Genomic DNA, 24,208 nt, shown 5'->3' on the forward strand with positions numbered 1-24,208 from the left:
AACCCCTCATATCATCTCCACATGTTATCATAGTTGTCTTAATGTTTTTTTTTTTTTTTTGGGACCATAGAATTAAACAAATCATTAGTTTTCTTCAACTCAAATTAAAAATATCTTAAGTTGGAAAGTTCACATAAAAACAAGTACAAAAAAACTGAACAATCGCGTGGTGGTTCCATAAACTCTTATGTTTTTTTTAAGCTAGGGAACAAATTAGCACGTTAGGCTTGACCCAAACACTCGGCTTCCGTCCAATTAATTATCATTTCCAAGAGAAAACATTGTTCTTTCCTTTACCTAACCTTCTCCCTAACAAACAACAGTCCCATAAATTATTTTCCTCGAAAACAACAATCTATGATGCTTGTCCAGTATTATAATTTTTTTCCGGAAAATGAAGCGATCTTTAAATCACTAATGAATCTTCGGTTAAATATCATCAACTTACTAAATACTATGTTTCTTATATGCATTTTCCGTCCAAAATGCTGATATTTATCGGTCGAATTCGATCCAGGGTTACTTGCTTGGAAACCCCACTATGGTGTGTGTGTATATATATATATATTCAATCAGTGTTAACCCCATTGTAAGGATGTAAATTTAATCCTGAACTTTTTAATTTAGCCAATTCGATTCTAAATATTTGTGTGAAATTTCAACATAGTCTTTCGAATGGAAATCGTTGTTGGAAAATTTAGGACCGAATTAGTATCCAAATAATTGGTTTATGATTGATTGGGTAATTTCCTGTATTTTTTTTTTATAGCATGGTGTGTGAAATGATTGACTTTCAGAAGCTATATTAAACGTACGAATGGAAATATTTGCGTGAAATTTCAACATAGTCTTTCGAATGGAAATCGTTGTTGGAAAATTTAGGACCGAATTAGCATCCAAATAATTGGTTTATGATTGATTGGGTAATTTCCTGTATTTTTTTTTATTTATAGCATGGTGTGTGAAATGATTGACTTTCAGAAGCTATATTAAACGTACGAAACGCATCCCACTTGTGCTATATCTCAACTTAGACTCTTTACCATGAGGTGGTACTTGCTTGATTCAAACTTAAAAGACAAAAATCAAAGTAGCAAGCAAAAGAAAAAGTCGAAGGATGTCGGAAACTTTCGGTTCACCCCTTTTGTGTATTTATTGCATAAATCTTGTTAATGAATGGTTAGAGGGCATTTGATAAGTAATTAATCAAATAAACCTTACAACTTTTTCAAAACACCAGCATTGTACCAAAAGTTATTGTCCACCTAATATCTTGTGTCGCTTTGTTTGCTACTTAATTTCTTATTCTGGAGTTAATGTCGAATCTCCAAGCCTAGGTTTCCCTCATTCGCACTTGTGTTTGGTGTACCTCCCCTTCAAATGTGAGAAGGGACGATGAAACCCCTCCACGCTTTGCAGCCCAATTATACAGTCGAACCTCCATTTCAAAAACTTACACTAGGAAAAACAGTTGAAGGCATCGAAACAACTTGCACTTTCTAACTCATTGACACCTCACGAGTGACCAAAATTATTGCACCAATCTTGGTCGTTGTAATATGACGTGAACTGCCTATTTTAAATGGACAAAACTCGTCTCGACATGACATGAGTCTATTAAGCGGTACACGAGCCGAGCCAACGGCACGATGCTTTGTTGCACGAGAAATTGTTGCGTCGGCCATTAGACCGAGCAATCACATAACAAGAACAATGCAATGTGATCCACCTTGGTCCTGCCTTATGCTTCGTCTATATTTCATCTAACAAAAACAATGCAACGGGACACCACAACAAACCACTCTAAAGGTATAAATAATTAGATGGAAGCGTGACTTAATATTTGAATATCTTATACATTAGGTACTAATCAACATTTCCCCTATATTTTATTCGATCTAACACCAAATAGATAATAATCACCATTCGCATGGCACAAACCAGAGTCTCATCATATATTATGGACATGAATGATGAGCATAATCTTTGCAAGAGTCACGGAAAGGAGGGTGAATGAAACACAGTTCCTTCATTCTCCAAAAAGTATGAAGCTGTGGACGCTTCATCTCCTTGCTCTGTATCTTCTCTTCCAATCTGGACTCTCCCAAACAGTGGTCAAGTCTCTTCCCGGATTGCCCGGCGACCTCCCGTTTTATCTCGAATCCGGGTCAGTCAAACCTCTCGCCTTCTATGAGGTCAGTCGACACACTGGGCCAGTGTTTCGATCAGGATGTGTAGATCATGTGCGTTCGAATCTTGGCGTGTTGTTGCTGATTCTTTTCCTTTTCGTCTTAGGTACATCGGAGTAGGGGAGTTGGAAGATGTTCAGCTGTTTTATTACTTCGTCAAGTCAGAGAGGAGTCCGAAAGATGACCCTTTGGTGCTGTGGCTCACCGGCGGCCCCGGTTGCTCCGCCCTCTCTGGACTGTTGTACGAGATCGGTAAGTACCCCTTTCAAAACCTTCGCTCTCACCCAACATGGGGCGAATCGAAATCGAGCCTAGCCCGTCACATCTGATGGGACCGCAGATTGGAGTGGTTAAAGTTCTAGTTTTGATAGTTCTGACTAGGAATACAAATAGACAGAAAGATTCTCTGGTTTTTCGAAATTTTACCATCCTACCTTTATCTACTGAACCGAAAGTCTCGTCAATCGTGTCCTATATCGCTCCCTTGAACCAAATAGGTGGACTCTTATCTTGTGAGCTCATTAACAAGATAAGGGTTCGATGCCTCGTGGCTTCAGTGCAAGATCTCATGTTGGGTTTTGCTTTCAAAGTATGGATCTCTCCTTCCATTGCTTTCTTTCAATCTTCCTTGGCAGATCCTTACCAAAATGAGGATAGCGCTCTCGCTCTCTCACTCTCGATCTCGATCTTGATGGGAAAATTATCTAATTAACCCTAAATCTATTGCAATTTTATCAATTCAGTCCGAAACTTTTTAATTTTGTTAATTGATCCTAAGTATTTTCACGTTTTGTCAATTGAGTTCATCTATCCAATATTGGCGTATTTTATCAATATATATGGGAAGATTTGAATGTCAGTCAATTATCTTTCTGCCGAATGAATTGAGTAATCACTCTCTTGCTGACTAGAATAAGAGGTTTTTCTACTTAATTGAATCATTACATCAATTCTCTTTAAATTTTTCAAACAATCTTAATCTCATTAAGTGCTCAAGTTTTAATTTTCAACATTCAATGGAACTATCAAACAAGCCCCTAGTCACAAAAATGCGACATGTACGCGAAGAAGTACTTTATGTCAATTATCACAATCACATTGTGCGGTAAGCCGATTAGGATGCCTAATCATTGTTAAAAGAATTGTATAGAGCCGAAGAACACCATGCATTAATGGGTGGTGAGGTCCCATATTGACTATCATGAGGTCTTTTCCTGTAGTTGTTACATTCGTAGGTATTCCTCAATTCATTCTTTTATGAATTGATGAAAAAGAAAAAAATTCATTAAAATTAAAGTCCTAATAAAAATATCAAATAATTCGAATTGCTTTTTCAATTAACTAGTTTTTGATTCCTGAAAATCCACATTAGATCTTGAAATTTGTGCAATTCTAATACGTGAAACGTGGGATATTCATTACTTTGAATGCAGGTCCATTTACGTTTGATTACGAGAAATCTACTAGAGACAGACCAATTCTAAAATTGAATCAATATTCATGGACAAAGGTAACAAGAATTGATTTTTCTCCCTTCCCACAGGTTTGCTACATGACCCTCATTATTTGATTGGGCAATCGTTGAGTATTTCGAATCAATGAACCGCTAATAATAGAAAGGAAATGATATCTTCTGGTCCCGTAAATTGGCTAATGCTGCCGATACAAATGAGGGCTAATAAGTAAAAGTGATCAGTTCGAGGGCGGCTCGGTTCCCACCTTGGAACCTGAAACCGAGCTAGGTATGATCGATTCCTAGTTTGTGGAATTGGGAAATGGTCCACCCAATCCTGGAAGCAGACTAACCAGTCCCATCCGGTTCCAGGGCCGGCTTCGGAATCGGTGAAAATTTTTTTTTTCTTCTACTCCCTACGAGTGGGAGTTTCCCAACATTGAAGGCAGAAAATAATTTACTAATTAGAATTTGTTTCAAAACAAAAGATTAAAAAAATTAAGAAATCTTGGTTAGTTTGTGGTCCGATCAGTCCAATTCCTTATGTCTTACTGGGACCCAGACTAGTCCCCCCGAGAACCACCTAGAATCAGCTAGTTCGGATCAGCCTAGTTCAATTCACGGGTTGGACCGGGACTGATGCACACCCCAACTAGCAAGTCATTGGGCTCATGATAAGTTTATGTTCACACAGGTGGCAAATATTATATTCCTAGATCAGCCCGTTGGAACTGGATTCTCCTATGCAAACAGTTGGGAAAGCTACAATCTAAACGATAGCGTTTCGGCCTCTGATTCTTATGAATTTCTGAGGAAGGTAAACTGAAAAAAAAGAATCTTCGTACAAAAGAGAGCCTATTAAAACTAATGATCTATTCTTAATATTTTGTCTTTGTCGTTTGAGCTTTGATCTAGTGGCTTAAGCTCCATCCTGAGTTTCTGAGCAACCCACTCTACATCGCTGGGGATTCTTATTCGGGCGTCATTGTTCCAATGGTCACTCTGCAAGTTGCCAAAGGTATGGTTATTTATTCACTTTTTTCCATTCTATTTGCTCATCATTTAAAAAAATATATTTTTCAGTCATTTATTTTTTGAGAAATAAACGGAGCCTAAGCTTCTGTATGTTTAAAATGACTGTGGAAAGAGTTTTCCTTTTAGTCCAAAAAAACTGATTTTAATCTTTGATCCATTATGGGATTCTACCAGGAAACGAAGCCGGATTGAGGCCAAAATCGAATCTTCAGGTACATCATATTAATGGGTTGCTCCTTAATTTGAATTTCCATTTTTATATAATGGGGCTTAATCGGCCGAATTTGATTCGGGGCTACTTGCTCGGAAACCCCATGACGAATCCAGACAGCGATGTTAATTCGAGAGTCACGTTTGCTCAACTGAAGGCTCTCATATCCGATGAGCTATACGAGATAGATGTGCACCCATTGCATTACGCTCCGCCCATTTTACGAAAAACGAATAATCTGGAAAACATTTTTTTCTGGAAAAGATGGCATGCGTCGCTTGAAATAATTAATAAATATAAAGAAATTTCTCTATCGGCACAAATTTTATCCAAGCATTTTTGCAAACGATGAAGATATTTTAATATCATTCATTCTCGTAAACAGCACAGCCGATGATTTTTAAGAAAATATTTTTTAAATCATTCATTTTTCAAGAAATTAACCCACCCTTGGACGTCGAACGGGCATCGTTATGTATTTCGGGATTATTTTTTCTTTCCATGTTGATTATTTTCTCCATCAGCCACTTATTTTTTATGAAATATCCGACCAACGAAATAATATTGACCTGTTTTTTTGGTGCATTTTCAGTCCGCTTACATTAATTGTAATGGTGACTACGTAAACGTTGACGAAAGCAATGCCGATTGCGTCGATGATCTTAAAGTTGTCAACAAGGTTAGTGGTCGTTTATTCTGTTTTATTTTGTCCTCTCTTATTTTTTTTTCTCTTTTTTCATCGAAATTCTTTTTTCTTATTCGAAATTTCATGTATTAAGCCTTGATTTTTGCTACTTTAGTGCCTCGAGAACATTTATATAACCAACATCCTGGAACCTACATGTGCTTCTATGACTCCGAAATCGACGGTGCGTCAGGCGTGGGACCCCAGCTTAATAAATGAAGACCGTTCGATTCCCCATCTTCCCACGGTGGAATCTCCTCGCGTTTGGTGCCGGGTAAGTGTCTGACTTCTCCTTTTGTCTTTTTACATTTTGGCCATTTTTTTTTTTCAGTATAAAATACCCATCAACTTCTGAATTGACTATCACCTTTCTATCAGCCCACTTTGACGTTTTATACTCTCGAAGTATCCGTAAATCTCGAAAAACTTATCAAAAGAAGTCATAAATTTACCGTACGGATCCTAATTTGATCGTAAATCTGTTAATTTGTATCAATTTAATCATAAAATCTTTCACATTTTATCAATGTAGTTCTTTTGATCAATTTTAACAAGAAAATCGTTGACGTAGACATCAACCATCTTAGTAACATGGCTAGCGCTAATATGAATAATCTTTACTATTTTTTATACTTTTTATTTCACTTTCGATGTGGCCAGCAAGGGTTGTAGCCCTCGCCCAGGCCCTAGACGAGGGCCGCAACAAGAATGTAGCAAATGGGTGACTCATAAATGGGTCAACCCAAATCCACTTGCTTACTTCACATTGGCCCATCTTTTTGCTAAACAGTTTAGGCAGCCTATGCCCAACCCAACTCAAGCCTCCCTACATAAACTAGGGGTGAGCAAATCGGACCGATCGAATTAGGAATTGCCCGGACTAGATCGGACATGGTATGGTTCCTGGTTCCAAAGGGTGGTGGTGGAGGTGGTGGTCCGATTCCTGGTCCTAAATGTCGCGACCTAAAAATTAATTTAGGTTAATGGATTATTAGGTTAATTAGATGAATTAACTAACCTAATACGGACTCTCACAAGCCCTACCAATTCGCAACTTAGGTTTAATTTTTAATTTAGGAGCCACCACTAATCTTTTTTGGTAGGTAGATTAGATACCTAAATAAAGTACGGGAGAATACTTTATTTTTCGCCAACTAGAGATTTAGGGTTCGGGGACTTGATTATGTTAATTTTTAATTAACACCCTTTCGGTACCAAATTTCATGAAAATGTCTTTTCCCGATTGATGATTTGTGATTTTGATTTCCATTTTTTTTATTTTCGGATTTTTTCATTTTTTTATCTTTTGGATTTTCCATTTTTTTTATTTTTTTGAATTTTTGAATTGAAACAGATGAATTTGAACAAAATTAAACAAAAATGCCCATAATATACCTTTAAATCTGATTGTTTGATAAATCTTCTCATTCCCAAAGATCCGGGCTAGAGCAAGATTTTATTCGTTACATTCTCGGGGATTCGAGCTAGTATGCGGATAGTGGTATGAGATATCAACGTACCTTTCTCGCCAAATGGCAAAATACGAAATCTTATACTAAATTGCCGTCCCACCCCATAAGATCATGGTTAAGGCTTGCAATTTAATATTCTCAAGGGTCGAGCACAAGGGAGCATATATTATAGGCAATTTCGTTTAAAAATGCTCAAATATTTATTAAATTTTCAAAAATCCTTAGGGGATTCCGGAATTTTCAAGTAGATAAGCTCCTATCCACAAAGGATTGATATCTTTTTATTCAAAAAAAGTTATCTCTCGAGATCTGAAATCTTTTAGATAATTCCTCGAATTTTAAAGATATATTCAGAATTCCCAACCGAGATACAGATCATATCCGATATGCTTAGGATTCAGAAATTTTAAATATAGCAACAAAAGATGTCAAATATTCTAGAGATAGGCATAATATCCAGAAGATTTGCTCAAAATTCAAGTTAAGCAATTATCACCTAGATATTAGAAGATCAATTCATATTCACCCAATATTCACTCGACATTCAAATTAAGCAAGCAATTCTCAGAATATTTGAAATCAAGATCGTTACCTAATCCCAAGATCATGTTGCCAAGTTCAAAACGATGACAGGTGACAATGGGCTCGTGGATTGTGGATGGCAACTCTTGGTGGGGCTATTGTTCATGACGAAGGACACCCATGATGAGCAAAAGAAGAGCTAGACGTCTTTGGAGTTCACTCACTGATCTTAGAGAACCTGCAGGAATAAATCCAAGTAAAGTAAAAAGAAAATCTGTGATCAATAGTGAGCCTAATTTGTTGAACGTTCACTTGGAGGGCGCCATTGTCATCGTCACCATGGATCTAGCAACGTGTATAACTGCACATGCCTGAAATTCACCAAAAGAAAATCGGGAACCCACTAGGACCGAACAAGAATTTGACCAGCAACGACTCCTCGAGTCAATTGGCATTTCAGATCGAGACTCAACAAGGCAATGGTGATTGCTCGACGGCCCGAGGATGCTGCAACTGCCTACGTTGGGGATTCATCATTAGCTACGAGAATGGCAAAAATGACAATTGCAGCTCATGATATGGCTCGCGGATGATGAAAGCTTCACGTGTGGACAATTCACGCTTTAAACCTTGACAAACATCTGCAATCATCGTACATCACTGTGTATCTTGTCAAAAGCTATTACTTTGTTTGCATGGAATAAGAAGACCACAAAGTCAATATCAAATCTGGGCAAATAAAAGCAACAGAAGACAAATCCACGATTTCAACTTAATTAACCAGAAGTCTCTCAATTCTATTGACCGTGGACTTCAAGGAAATAAGAGTGCGCCGCTTGGGTTTGATCATGTTCGTATTGCCAGCCTGCTCAACAAGAGCAAGTCGAAGCTTTGCCTGTTTGTCATGCTCGGGGGACGACTTCGGCCGAGAAGAGCCATCACGTTTTCGAGGTGAGAGCGAATCCGCTGGCACCAAAATAGCAACGTTGAGGTTCACAGTTTCTCGTGGGATCGCGGACTTGGAGCACTTAGTTCAGGGACAATTCGGCGACATAGTTTAGGGATGTGGTGGCGTTGAAAGGAAAAACCTTTTGACTCCTTTTGTGTGCAGACCTTCCTTTCTTCTTCGAGTGGGCGATGTCTACGAAGACAACTAGAGAGAGAAAGTTAGTCAGAGATCAAGAGAGAGATAGTACCTTTTCTTGGATTTTTTCTCCTCCTGATCACGTGCATTCTTCTTTGGGATGAAGACAAACTCTCTCTCTTCACCTCTTGTGGCCGTCTGCTTCAGAACCTCCAAGAGGAGTTGAAGAACTCGGCCTCTCTCGATTATGCCGTGTATTCAATCAATTCGCCCCCGAATGTAAACCCTACGTGTGTATTTATAATGGTGAGCTAGGGTTTACGTTTTATTTTCATTATTTGCAAAATTGTCCCTCAACCTGTGATAATCGCAATTTGATCCAGAGACAAAATATTCATCCATGAAGCCCCTTTTTTTTCAATTAATGGACATTTTTTTTAATTAAAAGGATTTTTCCAAATTAAACAGTAAATGGGCTGATTTAAGCTCAAAATTATTCCAATAGCCTTGTTAATTTTCGACACACACCCCTTCTTGATTGCCAAAAAATCCAAACTAAGCCTAGTCCAGTCCTCTGTCAAATTGAGCTCAATTGTTGTACCTCCGGCTCGAATGCAATGATATGCATGACTGACAAAAAGTAAATATGCAGTGCATGAGAAATTAATTTTTGCGAGAACTATGATAATTCTCATTTTATACTTAAATGAATGATTTACTCAAAATCAAAATTTAGGTGTCAACACTAAAAAATAGAACCGGTGGTCGGACGGTCCGATTCCCGGTTTCAAAGGTAATAGCACCGGTCAATTTTAAATTTTTTTAAATTTTTTTGAACGTAACCTTAAATCTAATCTAATGTTCCCTTCTTTCTTTCCCAAAATTTCTTCCTGGCCTTCTTATTTGCTTTAGGGAAGGAATGGTGCGTATTCCAATCTGATTCATTTGAAGCTTATGTGTCTCTCAGGCTTAGTTTTTCATGCTAGAACTAGGGGTGAGCAAATTGAATTGCACCAACCCGGGACCGGACCGGATCGGGCGGGTTGGTCCAGTCCTTTAGGGGGCGGTTTGGTCCCTGGTCCCAATAAATGGGACCGATGACCGGGCGGTCCGGTCCTCGATTTCATGTGGATGGGACAAGCCCGAACCGCTTAGACAGCACCGCCCATAATATATATAATTATTTATATATATAGATATATACAATTAAAAAAATGAAGCTTTCATTTATTTACAATATCCATTTCTCGAGCCATTTCCATTATTAGGCTGTACATTCTTGACAAGGTATCTCCAGAACGTTTCGCATATATGACATGTCCTTTGCTTGTCAACAATGATAGGAATCATGAAAGAATTGAGTGGCAATTGAGTTGGAACCATGAAAGCATGTCCGAGTTGAATGCTAGTGAAACCACTTTACAAGAATGGTCTATATCAATTTCTCTTTAAAACTCGAACAGCCTCTCAATGTTATAAATACAGTCTATCCTATTTATTATGGTCTTTTCTAGTGCATTGTGTGGTAAGTGTACACTTGCGTGTTCTTTCCCGAAATAAATGATTCAATCGGTTGATTTAATATAGTAGTAGCAAATTCTTACTGTTTATACGTTTCATTTGTTCATTTCAATGAGTAGTCCTATATTTTGCTTCTGCACACTGCTTGGATATGAAATCCATTTAGTGAACAACATCACTATTATTATGTCTTCGCCAGCGAGGTTTTTTCGATTATGTCCTTTATATATCTCTATCGTGTCAGCGGTTAGAACAATGTCATTGTTAAACCTACCATTTTCTCAAGACACGCCTTCATCATGAAGGTGAGCAAACCGGACCAACATGTTTTTTTATTCAATCGGGGATATAAATTGCAAATTAACATGCAATTGAAGCATGTTGTATTTCAAGGGTTAAATTTCTATAAACATATGGTATTAGCGGTCCCATTGGGCCGGGACTAAGACTGGATCGGACCGCCAGTCCCGGTCCAGTCCTTGGTCCTGAAAATTTGGGGACCGGGACTACTGGTCCGGTCCTCGGTTATATACCAAGACCGGACCGGCCCGGACCATGCACACCCCTAGCTAGAACACTTACCTGTGAAATCATACTAAAACCTTCACAAGTTTTTGACGCTATAGTGTATGTACCATTGTCAAGGAGAAAGAACACGAGAGAGATGACACTCAACTCAACAGGGATTGACAAGCACAACACAACTGAGCAACAAAATCATCAATCAATCAATCAGTAAAGTAACAAACCTTCCCTTAGACTCCATCGTCCAACCTACTAAAGTTTGCGAGTCAAAGGAACAAAATGAAAATTATGGAGTTTTTGGGTTGGAAAGATATAGCTTGAATTGATGTCTCAAAGTAATTGCAATCTTGTTGTATCTAACTGAATAGGGGGAAATATGCTTTTGACGTTGCTTTCTCTATTCAAGATGTCCTTTAATATGCTTTTTATCGGATCCAAGGAATCGAACCAGTGCGGTCTAGTTCTCGGTTCTTGAGAGAGCCCAGACAAGATTAAGAACCGCTCACCCCTAACGTAACCCTCTCAAGTTAAAAGATGATTTGAATGAGATGGAGATGCAAGGAAAATTGTGGACACCTGCAAGATGAGGCAAGAAGAAGCAAGAGACGCCGGAGTGATGCACCTAAGTGAGCACCGGGCCACAGCCTCGGCAAAGTCATGCACCAGCAGAGCAGCCAACCTATAGCTTCACCACCACGGCTATCGCTAGCTTGCTCATAACCCGAGTTGCTAGCTACTTCACACTTTACCAAAGTTTGTTTCCAAAAATCAACATAAACAAAAATCTTTGAACTATTCACTTTGTCAAAATTTTCAAGATTACCCAACGAAATGGATCAGACCTAACAACAAACACAAAACTGCAATCAGAAAATTCATTTCATTTCACCAAATTAAAAATGTGAATTTGGTCACCTTCTTTAGTAAATAATGTTAGCTAAGCAAAGAGAGCCTCTCTGGTTAGCTTGCAAATCCTCCATTGTGTAGGATCTCCACTCCCATCTCCTCATAAAAAAATTAAGGGAAAATTTCAAATAAGTGCTTGAAGCACCCTCAATTTTCTCAGATAAGGGATTGAAGTGATCATTATTTCAAATAAGAGCCTCAAGTGGTATGACAGTTTCAAATAAGGACTTGAAACAGCCATGGTTGTTTCAAATCGGGGCATGACCTAGCTGGCCGGCCAGCTAAATATTCTGGCCAATTAAGGGTATTTTTCATCAAAATGACAATTTAAACTAATTTTTCATTAAATAATATCAGAATTAAAAAAAACATTAAAAGTTTTTTTCTTAAAAAAAGAAAATACATGCGAGAGGGCAGCCCTCCTGTCATTGCCGCTGCCCCACAAGTTAAAACAAAAAGAGGGGGAGGGGGGGGGGATACAGGCGGGAGGCCCTCCCAACCATCACTGCTACCACCCGGGCCTTCCCGCCTATGGCCGCCACCCCATCGCCACCGTAGCGGGCGATGATTGGCGACCCTTTCCCATCTCAACCCTCTCCCGGTTTTAGCCCTTGCCTGCGGTCGACGGGGTCCGACGACCCCACGGAGGTGCCAACAACCTCAACAGCCGTAGTTGTCGTCTCACCGCTAGTAGCAACGGCCACAACTAGGAGGGATGCGTTTCTTTTACATTTTTTTAACTTTTAGGTTTTTTTTAAACTTTTAAATTTAAAAGTTAGACCCCCTTTTTTAGATTAATTTGTCTATTTCAGACTCTTATTTGAAATAATGTCCACTTGAAGCCCTTATTTAAGAAAATAAGGACACTTCAAAACCTTATTTAAAAAATTTCCAAAACATAATTCTGTTCACATTCTAATTTAGCACCTCCCACTCAACCTGCTCATACTCCATTCTCATTGCCTGCCTTGCCATCTCCGTCAACAGCATTCACCCCATCCCGTTCCTCCAGTAACATTACCTCACGAATAGGACGACCCCCCCACGACCATGGCGCCACCGTCCTTGGGTCCAGAAGTGAAGATCTTAGTCTCCGGAGAGAGCGAGACCATTGTGAGAGATGAAAGAGAAAGACGGAGAGAGACCTATTCTGCTGGATTAAATGGGTTCAAAAATGAGTTATAAGAAAACCCATGGTGACCTGATTTCTTGGCCTTTAATTTTTTTTAACCTACTTGTTTTAGAAACGAACTAGTTACCCATAACCAATTGGCCGCCTAAAACTGAATTACAAAATGGGTCATGAACCCATTTTTTGTTCACTAGCGACCGACGAGGGATTGGGGTAAGGCTGCGACCATCTCCAGCAACCAGCGAGGGCTTCTAGGTCCTCGTCTATCAGCTGGCAAAAAAAAAAAAGAAGGAAACTAAAAAAGTTATGAAAAAAATTAGTATTGATATAAAAGAATTTAGATTTTTTTTCAAATTACTAGTATTCTCTACGTCAGCGTTGGCCTTGCCACGTAACATGGCCAACATTCACGCCAACGAATTCTAGCCAAAATTGGCCGGGAGGACAACATTGACCAATGGTTAAAAGGTTTAGGAAAAAATTGATCAAATTAAAATGTTTATGACTGAATTGACAATAGTACGATAGGTTTAGGATTCTTTTTGTAATTTTCCCTAAAACTTTCATAACATAAAAATGTTGACAAGTAAATTTGCAAATGGTTCTGTCATATTCTTTAAGAATTCGATTGATATTTTTTATTTTGATAGGAGCTCAAAAAATCGCTTTTTGCTTAGTGAAAACAAACATGAGTTGATTACTTATAACTTTGTTGGATCATCCTCTTCATTGGTCAATTTAAGATTCTCAGATTGTCATCACCCATTCTCCCGTCAAGCAAACAGATACACGTAAAGAATTTACGTCCAAGAGAGACGGGAAAACAATAAGTAGTGCTCACGTCATCGATGAGTAGTAACATCACAGAAAATATGTGCTCCACAACTATGTTATGCTTTAATTGGTATTCATTAACATTAAAATTCGGTTGTTACTATCAAATTAAAGTTATTATGTTGGAAATTAGTAATGAAAAAGTTCAATGTTCAATTTCATAATCGTGTTTTTTCAATGTAGAATTATAACTATCTGTACTCCTATATTTGGGCTAGCGGTAGAGCAGTTCAAGATGCTCTTCATATCCGAGAGGTACGTAAATTGGTAAAATTAATTTTTAATCTTTTTTTATTATCTATTTTAGTCTATGTTGTTTTTTTTTTATGTTTTTAATGATAAGCCAGGGGACAATTGAGATGTGGGTAAGGTGCAACGAGAGTTTGTCATACACATACACTGTCAAAGAAGTCGTTGACATACACAAAGAGCTCATAAAAAGGGGAGTTCGGGTGCTTATTTATAGGTATTTAAGCATATTTTGGCAGCACGATTTATTCAACTGATTTTCTGATAATGTGATGTGTGTAAAGGTTAATTACTTAATTAATTTTGTGTATTCTTTTTTGTGCCATAACCGAATTAGTGGCGATCATTACATGGTCATCCCGTATGTGGGAACGTTGGCCTGGATTGGAACACTAAATATGACTATTTCTCGAGATTGGGAAGCGTGGTTCATCGATGGGCAAGTTGCCGGGTTCGTTTTCTTATCACAACCTCCTAACTGCTTTGCAGTTCAAATTTCTAACAAATTATCTCGGCGCCCATCTAGTTATGTCGATTTTATCGAATGAGGCTCCTGTATTTTCGATAAACTGTGAAAATATAAGTATCTCCATCTGAGTTTTCTAAGGGCAATAAAGAAAGTAAATATATGATGCGTTTATTTCGCGAAAAATGAATGATTTGAAAAATATTTTCCTAATAATGATCATCCGTATCACTTATAAAAATGAATAGACGTAGAATATTTTCATCGTACGCTAAAATGTCTACACATAAATTGTCGTCAATAATAAGAACATTTTTCATTGACTAGATGTTTCAAGTGTTATAAGCTACAGAAAAATATTTTTCAAATCATTTATTTTCATGAAACAAACGGGAGCTATAGTGCCTAATAATTAATTCTTTTCATTTATGTTAAATCTTTTATTTGGTATCTCAGTTGTTTGTGCTTACTTTGGTCTCTTTCTTTCCTGTAGGTATACTACGCTATATTCTTATTTACCATCCCTTTTAACATATGTAACCATCAAGGCAAGCAGATTCTTATCCATTTGTCTCTTATTTACAATCTCTTTTTTCTTTTCTTGACTTTTTTTTCAATTTCAATATTTTAATTTCATTCAATTTGGCTCCTTGGAATCTGTGAGCCGTAGGTTGACTGTGTAATATGAACTACTTTTGTACAGGGAGGGGGACACACAGCCCCAGAATACAAGCCCAAGGAATGTTTCGAGATGATTAACAGGTGGTTCGATTATTATTACATTTAATCTGCGGATTTATGTAATAAACATCGCCGATGTAATAAATTTTTATAATAGCATCTTAGTGATGACTTAAATTCTGGGGGACATGAACTTTTCCATCGGCGAAGCCAAAGTTTCTTATTTTTCATGTATCTTATTCAATAGTATTTTGAATATAAGTACAAGAAATAAACTATATGACAAAATACTTTATGATGAATTTATAGAAGGGCGGCGCTATTTTCACTCCATATATGACTAAATCCACCCAATTTTCACCAAAAAAAAAAAATCACCCTTAATCATTCAATCGTATTTTAATGTTGTAGTCCTAAATTTGTTTACCCTTTTTTTTTTTAGTTTTTCCATTTTCTATGTATGATTTAGTTGTCATGATTAAGAATTTTTAGATATTCAGGTTTTGTCTATTGTGGGCATTATGTTTTCTTTTTAATGTTAAGAGTTTATTCTCGTATTAATTAATTTCATCGAAAAGAAGAATTTTTAAAACATCTAATTTTTTCTATGCTATTGAGCAAATTAATAGATTAACTGTCTTGTACCATCTAAATTTTTTTTTACCTTTTTATGACACAATCAATTTTTTATCAACTTTCGCTTTTGTTGTGCATATTACCATTAAGTATTTTCTTATAAGTTGTCTTTTATACACATACATATATAATGGGATGATAGGATGAAACAAAAATACAAACCTTTTTGTTAATTCTCCAATGTAAAATTTTAGAAGACAAAATTTAATTAATTCAAAATGTCTGTAAAATAAGAATTCTTTTTTAAATGCGAGTGAAATCTCGTCATTTTGGATAGACAAAAATTAATATCATCCAATAAATTTTTACAATGCTTCATTATGCATGGATTTTTAAAATCGAATTTTTTTAAATTGTATTCCATGATACTCTCATAACGTCCTATATGCTCTGCATAAAAATATTCGAGAAATAGTAATGAAAAAGGATAAATTATTTGATGTAGAAAATTAAGAGAGTTGATGTAGATTTTCTTGGAAATTCCTCTTTTTGACAAGACTTATTTCTATAGAGGTAAAATCCAAAAAGAAAAATAAAACGTAGAGTGCCTATATATATATTGGTGTGAGAAACATAATGCCTTTAATATACATGGGATGCCAACAATATAAAAAATTAAGACATGTCAAATGTTGCATTTCAATATGGCAACTAGATCCCAATTAGAAATAGATATAAAGAAAGAAAGAAAGGGATGGAGCCCACCACTACATAATGCAATTAAAGGATCTAGGGTAGTTTTGTCTTTCTAGTAAAAATGGGATGGATTTAGTCATATATGGGGTGGAAATAGCGCCGCTCTTTATAGGATACTTGTTTATTTTCCGGCTTTACTATTCGGCAATGATGCTAAAATAGATATCCACTCTCATCTCTACAAATTCCGTATTAGATTGAGTTCATTTGATATTTAGGCTCAGTTTGTTTTGCAAAAAATGAGTGATTTGAAAAATATTTTTGAAAATATAATCTCTTATATCACTTCCAAAAATGAATGAATGAAAAATATTTTCGTTGTCTATGAAAATGTTTAGATGTAAATTGCTGTCAATAATGATCATATTTTTTGTTGATTAATTATTTCAAGCAATACATGCAACTATATTTAGAAAAATAGTTTTTACATTAATTATTTTTCGTGAAATAAATGGAGCCTTAATCTTATAACACTTTAAAGTGCTTTTACTACATGAATTTTACCAATGACTGGTTAGAGGGCACTTGACGAGTATACTTTACAATTTTCAATGCATTAGTGCGTCTCGTGCGATTGAAATTTTGGAAGTCCAAATAAATAATATCTGATCTTGCTTTGATGCTACTTAACATCTTCTTCTATGGAATTAATGTCAAAGCTTTAATCCTAATTTTCCCTTATTCACACCCCGCTTGCTGTACCTCCCCTTCAACGGTGGGAAGGGGCAATGGACCCCTCCACGTTTTTGCAGCTAATTCTATGATCGATCCTACAATTCTCAGACTTAATGGTAAGGAAAGAAATTGAAGGCGCCGATGCAACGGGCGCTTCCTAGCTCATGACCCTCCTCGGGTGACCAAAATCATTGCACAAATCTCGATTGTCATCGAATCACGCGAGACGCCATTTTAAATGGACAAACTTCATCTCGATATGACATGCATCCATTAGGCGGTACATGAACCGAGCCACCCCGATGACTTCGTATTCTACGAGGCGTTGTTGCGTGGGCTCAGTATACCGTTTGGTTCAGCTTTAAGAGAAAGTCCGTGGGTTAAAGGGGTTTTCCGCAAAACCCAGTTACAAAATGGAAAACACGCAATTAGATCCCACTAGGATTTTTATTTCGAAAAAAATAAAATAAAATGCCCCTCCATATTTTATGCGATCTAACCCCAATTAGATATTAATCACCGTAGGCATGGCACAGACCGGAGTGTTCTTTGTATGTTATGGACATGAACGATGAGCACAATCTTTGCAAGAGTCCCAGAAAGGAGCTTGAACGAAACACAGCTCCATTATCACCTAAGGAAATCTCCCTCCATTCTCCAAAATGTATGAAGGTGTGGGCGCTTCATCTTCTTGCTCTGTGTCTTCTCTTCCAATCTGGACTCGCCCAAACGGAGGTCAAGTCTCTTCCCGGATTGCCTGGTGACCTCCCTTTTTATCTCGAAACCGGGTCTGTGTTTCGACCAGGATGTGCAGATCATGTGTGCTTGGATCTTCGCATGTTGTTACCTGATTCTTTTCCTTTTCGTTTTAGGTACATCGGTGTGGGGGAGTTGGAAGTTGTTCAGCTGTTTTATTAATTCGCCGAGTCAGAGGGGAGCCCAAAAGATGACCCTTTGGTGCTGTGGCTCACTGGCGGCCCGGGTTGCTCTGCTCTCTCCACGGTCTTGTATGAGATCGGTATGTTCCCTTTCAAAACCTTTGCTTTTTTTGTGAGTTTAAAATATAAGTGTTATAGAGCAGATGTAGTACAGCAGCCTAGGAAAATCCCCTAACATTATAAATAGAGCTGATAGTTCAAAAAGATGGAAGTAGGGAGTCTCAACGTAGTAACCAATATGATATTTGTCTAGGATTTAGCCGATCATGCTCGTGCACACAATTTACTACTTTCTTTTCACGGGTAGAACCATGGTGCTAGAAATAGAATTAAAAAATTGTTTGACGATAACTACAAATTGATCGTGAGTTGTGCTATGAATGAATTAAGCAAAGATCGTGTAATTTTTCCTAATGTTTATGTCATTGCAGTTTAAAATTTATGTAATCTAATTCGTGAAACATGACATTTTCATTACATTGAAGGTAGGTCCATTTACGTTCAATTGCACGAATATTCATGGACAAAGGTAACAAGAGTTGATTTGATTCGACGATCGCTGTATAGACATAATCAATGAGCGGGGCAGGACGAGTACCAAACCCAAAAATCATTTTTCTAAATTATTTTTTTCTGGTCTTGTTGCAAATTTGACTTATCTGTACCGAGAAAATTACCAAAAAAAAGTCACAAACTTTTTACAATTGTACAAATTCAGTCATAAACTTTTTTTTTTTGCACATTTAGTCCTAAACCTTTTACATCTATCTAGCTAGTTTTGGCTGAAAATCGCTAACGTGGACAACTTTTAACAAATTTTGAAAATTTTATAATTTTTTATTTTTCTTTTCTTTGCTTTTTTTTTTCCTTCCAAACTTAGGGTCGGCGACCGATCCTCGCCAACATTGGGCGAGGGCGTCGCCACCCTCACTCACCCAAATCAGGCGAGGCTATCGTAGCCATTGCCTAGATCCAACGAGAGCCGTGGCACCATCCTCCAGTGCCAACAAGGGTCAAAGTGCCCTCACCTGGCTTGATTTGGTGCTGATGCCCTCATTGGCCCTAAATCCAAAGGAAAAAGGTTAAAAAAATTATAAAATAATCCAAAATATTATTAAAATACTACTAAAATTTATTCAAGTTAGCGATGGCAATGCAATGTAAAATGGTCGATGTCCATATTAGTGATCCAGTCAAAATTTGCTCTCCGACCGCGTCACATAAGACGGCTAGCTTCCATGTCAACAATTTTCAGTCAAAATTGGCTAAACGGAGTAAATTAATATGAATGCAAAAGTCTTAGGACATAATTGGCATAATTGCAATATGTTTAGGACTTTTTTGGTAATTTTCCGATCCAAAAAAGGTCTATCAAGCCATTACTCATGATCAACTCTACTCAAGGATTATTTTTCTAGATGAGTCGGTTGGAACTGGATTCTCCTACCCAAATAGTTGCGAAAGCTACAACATAATCGACAACATTTCGGTTGCAGAAACATATGAATTTCTGAGGATGGTAAAATGACAAAATAATTAGAATAATTTGCTGGATTCTCCTACTCAAATAATTAAAAGTTAATCTTTTGGGTTTGCTGCTTGAACTGTGATTTAGTGGCTTAAGCTACATCCTGAGCTTCTAAGCAACCCACTTTCACATGGAGCGAGGTGGATTTATGTGAGGAACAACTCCAGAGTGGAAGCTAAAGAAATTGACACCTACCAACTAATCATGCGCAATGGTCGCACCTTATTCCTACACGATGTATTGTATGCTCCAGAAATTCGTTGGAATCTTGTTTCTGTATTGGTTTTAGTCAAACTTTATTTTGTATGAATTTTCATGACAATGATGTGGATTTGTTGTTAGGTACAACTTTCTATGGTTTAGGTTATTTTGTGAATGGTTTTATAGTACTGAATGTTGAAAATAATAATGTAAATGTTTGTTATTCCCTATTTATATCTTTCAACTCTAGTGATAATGATGTGAATGTGTGGCAAGCTAAACTTGGTCATATTTGCTAGCAATGTATTAATAGATTAGCCAAAGGGGGTTAATGAGCAATATTGAAAAAGTAGATTTGTCTATTTGTGAGCATTGCCTGGCGGGAAAAACAGCATGAAAACCATTTGAAAAAAGAACAAGATCTGAATTTCTATTGTAATTAATCCATACGGACATCCGTGGTCTAATGAATGCAAGAGGAAGACATGGAGATATTTATTTCATCACTTTTATATATGATTACACTATATTCGGATATGTTTATTTGATTTCTCATAAATCTGAAGCATTAAGTTGCTTTAAGAATTTCTAACTTTGGTGGAAAATCAATTAGATGAGAAAATAAAAGTATTGAGATTCGATTGAGGTTAAGACTACTTACATGGTGAGTTCAGAAATTTGTGTGGTGAAAAGGGAATAGAAAAACAATTGTCTATCCCATATACTTCGCAACAAAATGGTATTGCAGAGAGAAGAAACAAAATCCTAATGAAAATGATTAGGTATATGATAATACAGGCTAATTTCCCTATCATCTTTAAGGATGATGCTTTGTTGATTGCAGTTTATGTACTTAATCGTGTGCCTTCAAAGTCAATTTCTTCCACCCCATATGAGTTATGGACATATCGAAAATCAGATTTAAGTTTTCTTAGACCTTAGAGTTGTCTTGCCTATACCCATGAGTCATCTCATAGATAAGAAAATTTTGGTCAAAGAGGCAAAAAGAGTATCTTCATAAGATACTCGGAACACTCAAAAGGGTATATGTTCATAGCGAGCAAGAAAGCATAAGTATGACTGAATTTAAAGCACAAGATGTCACATTCTTAGAGAATGACTTTCCGAGAAAGAGCGAAATAGGTGAAGATTATTCTTTATTTGAGACCTTGGATTGGGCTGAAGTATACCACAAGTACCATAAGTTGTGTACGACGCTCACTTTAGTGTCAAAACTTTCAAATTGATCACTTTAGTGCTAAGTTTTTATAACTTCGATCACTTAAGAGAAAAAATAAAACCACCCGCAGAAAAACTTAGGCCTCGTCGCTGTGGTCGGGCCACCCAGGTGATCGCTGCTGGGGGTCGTACAACCCCATGTGGCCTTCACCGGCCCTCATCGACCCACCCTGAAGAAGAAGATGAATAGCAGCAATCTAGGGTGAGGGGCAAACAATTTCAGTATAGTTTTGAGGGAAAAATAAACAACTAATTAATTTTCTTTAATAGGGCCTTTAGTACTCTTAGGGCTGGCATTTGGCTCAATGCCACTTGAAAATGCTTGCTAAACATCCCAGTGTTTCTCCAAGGGGCTTTAAAGGCCCAAAGCTTCTTGGAAAAGCTGAACCAAATGTGCCCATCTTTAGAGTCTCGTAGAATAGTTTTTTTTTTTTTCGCCGCAACCTTGGAACATACTACATCCCCAGATGATTTTCAGTAATTAAAGTAATAGAATAACTTATTAATGCTTTCTTTCTCAAGTTATGCATTTTAAGATGGGAAAGGAAAGCCAAAGAAGCATGCAACATAGTCAATCGAGTGTCGACACTGCATTAGGTTTCCATAATAAATGACGATTCTTTATCTTTTCTTGATTTCTACCAGGAAATGAAGCCGGTTTGAAGCCTAAAATGAATCTTGAGGTAACTTTTCGCTATCATCACGTTAGCATACTATTCCTTGAATTTGCATTTCCTTTTCGAAATGAAGGAACCCGTCGGTCGAATTCAACCCAGGGCTACTTGTTCGGAAACCCTTTCACGAATGACGATAGCGACATCAATTCAAGAGTCGCGTTTGCTCATTTGAAGGGTCTTATATCTGATGAGCTATATGAGGTAATTGACTTCCCGTCGTGCCTCCGGCACCTCACAACGTGTGAAAGGATCGATTCCGATGTATGCGAATGGATTGGATATAGACTGCATATCGTTCTTTTTAAGATGCGGTACGAATTCAGAAAATTCTTTTAAGTCCCAAAGATCAATATCGTGCAAAAGCGAGAAAGCAAAAGGTAAAAATGTGAGTTCTAATAATTTCTTTCCCGCATGGATAATTTCTCCACTAATATCTTATTTTCATTTAACATTCCTTCCACTAATTAATGTCTACCTTTCTGGCGCATTTCAGTCCGCTGGCATTAATTGTAACCGCGATTACATAAACATTAATGAAAGCAATGTTGGTTGTGTCGATGACCTTAAAGTTGTGACCGAGGTTGGTGAGACATTCAATCTGTTTTCTTTTCTCCTCTCTAATTAAATTTCTTTTGTATTTTCCCCTTTTTTATCTTCTTTTTTTCTTATTTTGGAAATTTCATGTATTGAACCTTGACTTTTGCTAACTTTAGTGCCTGGAGAACATATATACTGCAAACATACTGGAACCGAACTGCATGCCTCAGGCTCCAAAATCGACGGTGGTTGATACGTGGGACCCCAGCTTGATTAATCAAGACCGTTCACTTCTCCTTCTGCCGACCATGGAAGCTCCCCGGGCTTGGTGCCGGGTAAGTATTAGACTTTTTCTTTTTCACTTTGGGCCGCATTTTTTTTTTTTCAGTAAAAGGAACGAATCAATTTCTGAATTAAATTTTACTTTTTACTTTTTTACTTTTTTTAATTTTTTTTTCAGTGAAGAACCATTACCAAATTGCGAAGCTCACAGTATAATTCTGTAATCATTTTTTTCAATGTAGGATTATAATTATTTGTGCTGCTATATTTGGGCTAGCGAGAGAGCGGTTCAAGATGTTCTTCATGTCCGAGAGGTATGTCGATACGTCATATTAACTGCATGGAAATCACTTTTTATTCTTTTTGCTTTCTTGGTTATGTATTTTTGTTTTTCCTATGTCTTGTGCTGTCTTCAATGATAAGCCAGGGGACATTTGAGAAGTGGGTGCGGTGCAACAGGAGTTTATCTTACGCATACACTGTCACAGAAGTCATTGACATACACAAAGAGCTCATAAAAAGGGGATATAGAGCACTTATTTATAGGTAATTTGAGCATTTTTTTTTTTCGCAATATGGTCTATACAACTCTTTTTTTTTTTTTTTATTTATAGTGGTGACCTGCCTAACGATTGTTTACTTAATTACTTTTCTTGGTTTTTATGCCGTAACCAATCAAACGAATTACTTACTTCACTTAGTGTACTTTCTTAACATGTAGTGGAGATCATGACATGATCGTCCCGTATGTGGGAACGCTGGCCTGGATTGAAAGACTGAATCAGACAATTTCTCGAGATTGGGAAGCGTGGTTCGTCGATGAACAAGTTGCCGGGTTTGGTTTCGATAACAACCTTATAACTATTGTACAATTCAGTTTTTTTGACAAATTGTCCCGACACCGCCTCTGCTTAAAGTCGATTTGATCGAATGTGGCTCCTTTATTTTTCATAATTGGTTAAAGGGAAAGTCTCTCCTTTACAATGTCTGGACAATTAATACTTTTTAATTGTTATTATGTCTCTTATTTGGTATCTCAGTTGTTTGTGCTTACTTAAGTTTTCTTTTTATTTTTTCTTGTAGGTATACTACGCTATATTCTTACGGAGTAACCCTTTTCACATATGCAACCGTCAAGGCAAGGAGATTCATATAGAAGAATTTCTTCTTTAAAAACTCGTTTTTCTTAACTTTTCCCCATTCCCATGTTCAAATTTCATTCAAAATTGGCTCCTTATAATGTGTGAGTCGTAAGTTGAAGGTGTCATATGAACTGCTTCGTGCAGGGAGCGGGACACACGGCTCCAGAATTCAAGCCCAAGGAATGTTTTCCGATGATTAATAGGTGGTTCGATTATTATTACATTTAATTTGCAGTTGTAGCTCCCTTTTAATTCTCAAATTTTAAAAAGTAAACATAGTTGATGTAATAAATTTTTGTGGAAGCGGTGTTTATCAAATGACTTGTATGCATGGTTGACTATATGTCATCAATTAAATGCATAGGTGCCATTAGATTAGTTAATTTGCTTGTTTTGTGTAATATCATTCTAAAACTCAATAGTGCCACTGCTAATAACATATAAGTAAGTTTTGGAGACATTTTCAAAAATAATCTCCGCTCTTCATCCCTATATCAATTTGCATTCTCAAGTTTGAAAACCAACAATTACCATTCTCAGATCACCCACTCCATTTCAATTTGCATGTTACATTGGGTTCTATCAACGAAATTGTCATTTTCCTTCAAATTTTGCAAACCCCATCATTGAAATCCATCCAATTATGGTAAACCCTAACCCCACCGCCCACTGCTCACTCTCTCCTCCAGCAA

General features: G+C 37.1%; 1 protein-coding gene across 1 annotated transcript in view; it reads left to right on the forward strand.

The window, feature by feature from the left end:
- Window positions 1-2,020: 2,020 nt before the first annotated feature.
- The window catches only part of LOC115755210 (serine carboxypeptidase-like 17), a 38,795-nt gene continuing 16,607 nt past the window's right edge, over window positions 2,021-24,208 (forward strand). The window contains exons 1-14 of the mRNA XM_048278869.1: window positions 2,021-2,167; window positions 2,296-2,441; window positions 3,623-3,699; window positions 4,337-4,459; window positions 4,558-4,660; window positions 21,524-21,561; window positions 21,655-21,756; window positions 22,049-22,135; window positions 22,269-22,427; window positions 22,617-22,688; window positions 22,802-22,920; window positions 23,096-23,240; window positions 23,458-23,512; window positions 23,661-23,824. Of these exons, the coding sequence (XP_048134826.1) occupies window positions 2,046-2,167; window positions 2,296-2,441; window positions 3,623-3,699; window positions 4,337-4,459; window positions 4,558-4,660; window positions 21,524-21,561; window positions 21,655-21,756; window positions 22,049-22,135; window positions 22,269-22,427; window positions 22,617-22,688; window positions 22,802-22,920; window positions 23,096-23,240; window positions 23,458-23,512; window positions 23,661-23,716 (1,404 nt within the window). The 5' untranslated portion in view covers window positions 2,021-2,045 and the 3' untranslated portion in view covers window positions 23,717-23,824. The remainder of the gene's footprint in view (window positions 2,168-2,295; window positions 2,442-3,622; window positions 3,700-4,336; window positions 4,460-4,557; window positions 4,661-21,523; window positions 21,562-21,654; window positions 21,757-22,048; window positions 22,136-22,268; window positions 22,428-22,616; window positions 22,689-22,801; window positions 22,921-23,095; window positions 23,241-23,457; window positions 23,513-23,660; window positions 23,825-24,208) is intronic.

The sequence above is a fragment of the Rhodamnia argentea genome, chromosome 5 (assembly GCF_020921035.1).
Source record: "Rhodamnia argentea isolate NSW1041297 chromosome 5, ASM2092103v1, whole genome shotgun sequence".
Taxonomy (NCBI): Eukaryota; Viridiplantae; Streptophyta; class Magnoliopsida; order Myrtales; family Myrtaceae; genus Rhodamnia; species Rhodamnia argentea.